Below are 4705 nucleotides of genomic sequence, written 5' to 3'. Positions count from 1 at the left end.
TAAAAATTTAAAAATAATTAAATATAATAATAATAATAAAATAATAATAATAATAATAATATTAATAATAATATAATTTATAATGATACTTTAATAATAATAATAATTAATAATAATATAATAATTAATAATATATGATAATAAAAATATATAAGATCCATCACCACAAATGCACATTGCTCTATATAAAGGCTCAGATTGAATTTAACCAAATTCCTACCGTCCTCTATTCTTTGCCTCTCTCATCCTCTCATTCCTCTCTCCTCTCTTCTGTCGTTGTCGCATCCGACTTATCTCTTTCACCTTGATGAGGTAGAAAACGCTACCAGGACCGTGCTGGTCTATGAGTGGACCCTGAAGGGGGTGAAAGGGATGGGGGGATGGGGGGGGGTCGGAAAGGAGGGGGGGGGTCGGAAAGGAGGGGGGGGGGTGGTTAGGAATATTTTGGTTAATAACAGCAGATGTAATGTACATTTCTGAAAAAGAACAACTCATTTTAAATTATTTTTTTTTTAATTTGGCCAGAAAACTAGTCTTTTGAGATATCCATCTACTGAAATAATCTTCATCTTGTTAAAAAAAACCTCTCAGACCCGGGATTTCCTTCACTTCCTTGAAGTCCCAGACTTGAGAGGGGTTTTTTGCCAAGATAAGGCTCATTTTAATCGAAGGACGAGTTTTCTGGTCAAAATACACGTTTCCAGGTTAAAGAGTTCTCAAACTCGGGACTTCCTTCACTTCCTTTTTAAGTCCCAGATTTGAGAGGGTTTTTTTTTTTTTTTTTTTTTTTGCCAAGACAAGGCTTATTTTAAGCGAAGGACGAGTTTTTTGGTCAATTTTTTTTTGTAATTTTCTTTTTCAAAGCACGACAGAGATTTAGAAATCGGGTCGTGGGGGAGGGGGGGGAGCTGCCTAAAGCCGGTGATCGTGAAAATACTAGCAAAAGAGTGAAAATGGAGTGGCTGCTTCGTATGGGAACAATACGGACAGTATAGTGGACGTTTCGGGTACAAACCCTTAGTCAGCACAACAATATACCATAATGGTGTGTATTGTTGTGCTGACGAAAGGTTTGTACCCGAAACGTCCATTGTCTGTTTGGTTCCCATACGAGGCCTCTCCATTTTCACTCTTTCGTTAGTATTTAAATTGATCGAAAGACATAATAAATACACTTTTTCAGGCCAATTTGTTTATTAGAAGATGCATGCTTTTTATCTTTACTGTGGAGAGTGTCTACTGCCGCTATAGCATTTATTCTTGAGGTCTCAGGTTCGATCCCTAATTGAGGAAGGTTGATTTTTTTTAGATGTATGTTTTTCTTGCATTTTTCATTCTGGTCTGTTTTGTCTGGTACTGTTTAAATTTAAACTGAGCTTTTATATAGCGCAATATCCACTAAACATGCTCAAAGCGCTTTACAAGGGTTCCCTGGACAACAGCAAAATTTAGCATTTAGAACGAGACATGACGCCTGTTAGTCGATATTAAACTATTTTTTTTTCGGACAGAGACAATGCTGTTAACGACCAGGTACGCATTTTACACCTGAGTACGGTGAGAGATTGTGAGTAAAGAGCTTCCTTCTCCAAGGAATCAACCATGCTCCGAACGAGGTTCGAACCCAGGACCTTCTGATCCGAGAGCGAGTGCCATAACACTAGATTACATATAGCCGCACATTTACTTTTTTGAATCGACTCTTTCACCCTCTCCTTACCAGCTATTTTCAGAATTTTTTCCCAAAACTTCACACCCACCCAACACAAAAACAGACATTTCTTACTCAAACAGAAAAGCAACAAGCACATTCTATACATAATATTGTTCGACAATATGAACTCTATTACAGAATATCAAGTTTTTATAGCTATGGCAAAAAGAAATGAAATCTGGATGAGTAAAGTGACGGTTGCATCGTAACAAATGTGACGATTTTTCAATAGGTGGTAAGGAGAGGGTTAACACTGACTTTGGCCTACCTTATGATTGAGGAACTCTTTTTCAGCCATGGATACACTTGGTTCATATCTAGTTTCGCTTTGAGGGGCTGGTTTGTGTCGACTGGCTATCACTGATTGGAGGTGGCTGTAGGGATGGGAGGGAACGATATAAAATTGTTGGTGGTGGTGGTGGTGAAGGGGGGGGGGGGGGTGGTGAGTATTATAAAACTGAATAATTCACCCAAATGTCGGAGCATACTCAATGTCTTAATCGTTTCTATGTTACATGTTTGTGTTGAGAATTTAAGCTTAAATTCTTGCCAACTAACTTTGCGGCGTTTGTGTGTGTTGAACCCGTGACCTCAAGAAGTCGGGGAGAGAGAAGGCTTTAATAAAGCTAAGGTTTGAAGCGACCTTTTTTGGGGTCATGGATAGCTCATACGATAGAGTCACGATCTCCCCGGCCAGGCGGAGTTGTCAAACCTGTAAGGTCGCGGGTTCGAGCCCCCATCGCCGCCGCGAAGTTTTTATTCTCTGTTGTCTTCTGACATTTTCCTATTCACTTCATTTCTTGTTGTAAAAACTGAATATTGTGCATTTATGATATTAACGTACATTATAGGTTTTTTAATGGTTTTCTTTTTAAATAAGGAAAACTATTCAAAAAATTGATTTTGAGATTTTGGTGGAAAATGATATTTTATTATCTTAGAATTAATATTATTATTATTGAAGTCCAACTTCTTAAAATAGACTAGACATAAAGGCGGGGAAAACACAGTTGAAAAGGGTACAGGTAGTAAGAAAAATGTGAATAGGGAATGAGATTAGCGGAAGATTGGACGTCACCCATAGTCTGTGACGTCACCGGCGGAAAAGGTATTAGAGAGAGAACGTCATGTTGGTTGTGCGCGGAAGCGAGGACGAGAGACGCATGCGCACAACCAACATGACGTTCTCTCTCTAATAACTTTTCCACCGGTGACGTCACAGACAAGGGACGCTACTCTTCCGCTAATCTCATTCCCTATAACGGAAAGCTATTTTGCTATTTTCTCAATCTGTCATTTTTCTAAGGGTATGGAATACTGTGTCAAACGTTTCTCAGAATCTATTCAATGAAATTGTCTGAAAATTTCCACAGTTATCACAGATATAATGTATTATGTCACCATAGAGAGATTTTTTGGATAAGGTTTGTGTTTTTTAAAATTATTATCCAAATCATAAATTTTTAACATCAATTTTGTCATAACATTTTGATTCGCAACTTTGCAATGTTCTAATAAAAATGTTCATAAGCTAAAGCCGTAAAATCTCTCTATGGTGACACACTATGGTACAATGTTGACAAGAGGGAAGAATATGGAGGTCATTCCTTCATTAGTTTTTGTCACAAGATTGTAATAATTTTTTTTATATAGCGCAATATCCACTAACTGTGCTCAAGGCGCTTTACAAGGGGTCCCTGGCCCATAGCAACATTTAACATGTAGGACGGGACATGACGCCTGTTAGGCGATATTACATTTTTTTCGGACAAAGACAACGCTGTTAACGGCCAGGTACTCGTTTTAAAACCTGAGTACGGTGAGAGAATGTGAGTAAAGAGCCTTTTCCAAGGACTCAACTATGCGCCGAGCGCGAGGCTCGAACCCAGGACCTTCCGATCCGAAAGCGAGTGTCATACCACTAGACCACATAGCCGCGTTATATCTTTTGGTGCCAAACCCCCAAATCTGGTGTCAAAATGGTAATCAACACAGATAATTTTCATCAAAAATGTTGTTTTTCAAACCTATAATGACGATACAGAATGATTAAAACCTCCTAATATAGGTAATTATTTTTTTTAGAAAAGACCCAAACCGCCCCTTAAGCTTGGCGCATAGTTGAGTCCTTGAAAAAGGCTCTTTACTAACATTCTCTCATCGTACTCAGGTGTAAAATGAGTACCTTGCCGTTAACAGCGTTATCTCTGTCCGAAAAATTGTAATATCGCCTAGCAGGCGTCATGTCCCGTCCTACACGTTAAATGTTGCTGTTGACCAGGGACCACTTGTAAAGCGCTTTGAGCACATTTAGTGGATATTGCGCTATATAAATGCTCAATTTAATTTTAAAGTCTTAGTAAAATATTCAAAAATTCTGAACGTCTGAACAATCGCACCCAAACACTAAACTATGTTTAATCTTTAACGTATCAATTTTAATTGAGAGAATTAGTGGCAATTTATCACCTAACTGGCGGGCTAAAAACAATAGCAAAGAGTCAATATTACTGTGTGACGTCATCTTCATTCATTTTATAGATAGAATGCGCTTGGCTAAAAAAATCACAACATTGCCATCTGGAAATATAACGGACCAACACACAACACAATGTGTAACCATGAACTTTTATAATTAGGTTAATTAATACAGTTTAGTGAGAATTACTCATAAACGCAGATGGCAAAAAAAAAGCATTAACAAAGACCTGAGTGACGTCAACTTCGAACTATGTATAGATATCTCCTTTTCCAACTTCTTAAAACAGACTGGATATAAAGGCACGAAAAAACACTGTTGAAAAGTACGTAAGGTAGTAAGAAAAGTGTGAATGCTATTTTGCTATTTTCTCAATCTGCCATTATCTAAGTGTATGGGATACTGTGTCAAACGTTTCTCAGTCTATTCATGAAACTGTCCAAAAATGTCCAGTTATCACAGAGATAATGTAGTTTGTCGCCTAACACTTACTCAAAGAATGGAACCTCAGC

General features: G+C 37.9%; 1 protein-coding gene across 1 annotated transcript in view; it reads right to left on the bottom strand.

The window, feature by feature from the left end:
• Positions 1 to 216: 216 nt before the first annotated feature.
• The window catches only part of LOC144979259 (uncharacterized), a 122889-nt gene continuing 118400 nt past the window's right edge, over positions 217 to 4705 (bottom strand). The window contains exons 10-12 of the mRNA XM_078925871.1: positions 4686 to 4705; positions 1983 to 2088; positions 217 to 354 (exon numbers count right to left, since the gene is read on the bottom strand). The exon at positions 4686 to 4705 is cut by the window's right edge and continues 194 nt beyond it. Coding sequence (XP_078781997.1) covers positions 217 to 354; positions 1983 to 2088; positions 4686 to 4705 — 264 coding nt within the window. The remainder of the gene's footprint in view (positions 355 to 1982; positions 2089 to 4685) is intronic.

Source organism: Berghia stephanieae, chromosome 9 (assembly GCF_034508935.2).
Source record: "Berghia stephanieae isolate SIO BIC M18660-M18661 chromosome 9, UCSD_Bste_1.3, whole genome shotgun sequence".
NCBI lineage: Eukaryota > Metazoa > Mollusca > Gastropoda > Nudibranchia > Aeolidiidae > Berghia > Berghia stephanieae.
This window is presented reverse-complemented; position numbering and strand designations above follow the sequence as displayed.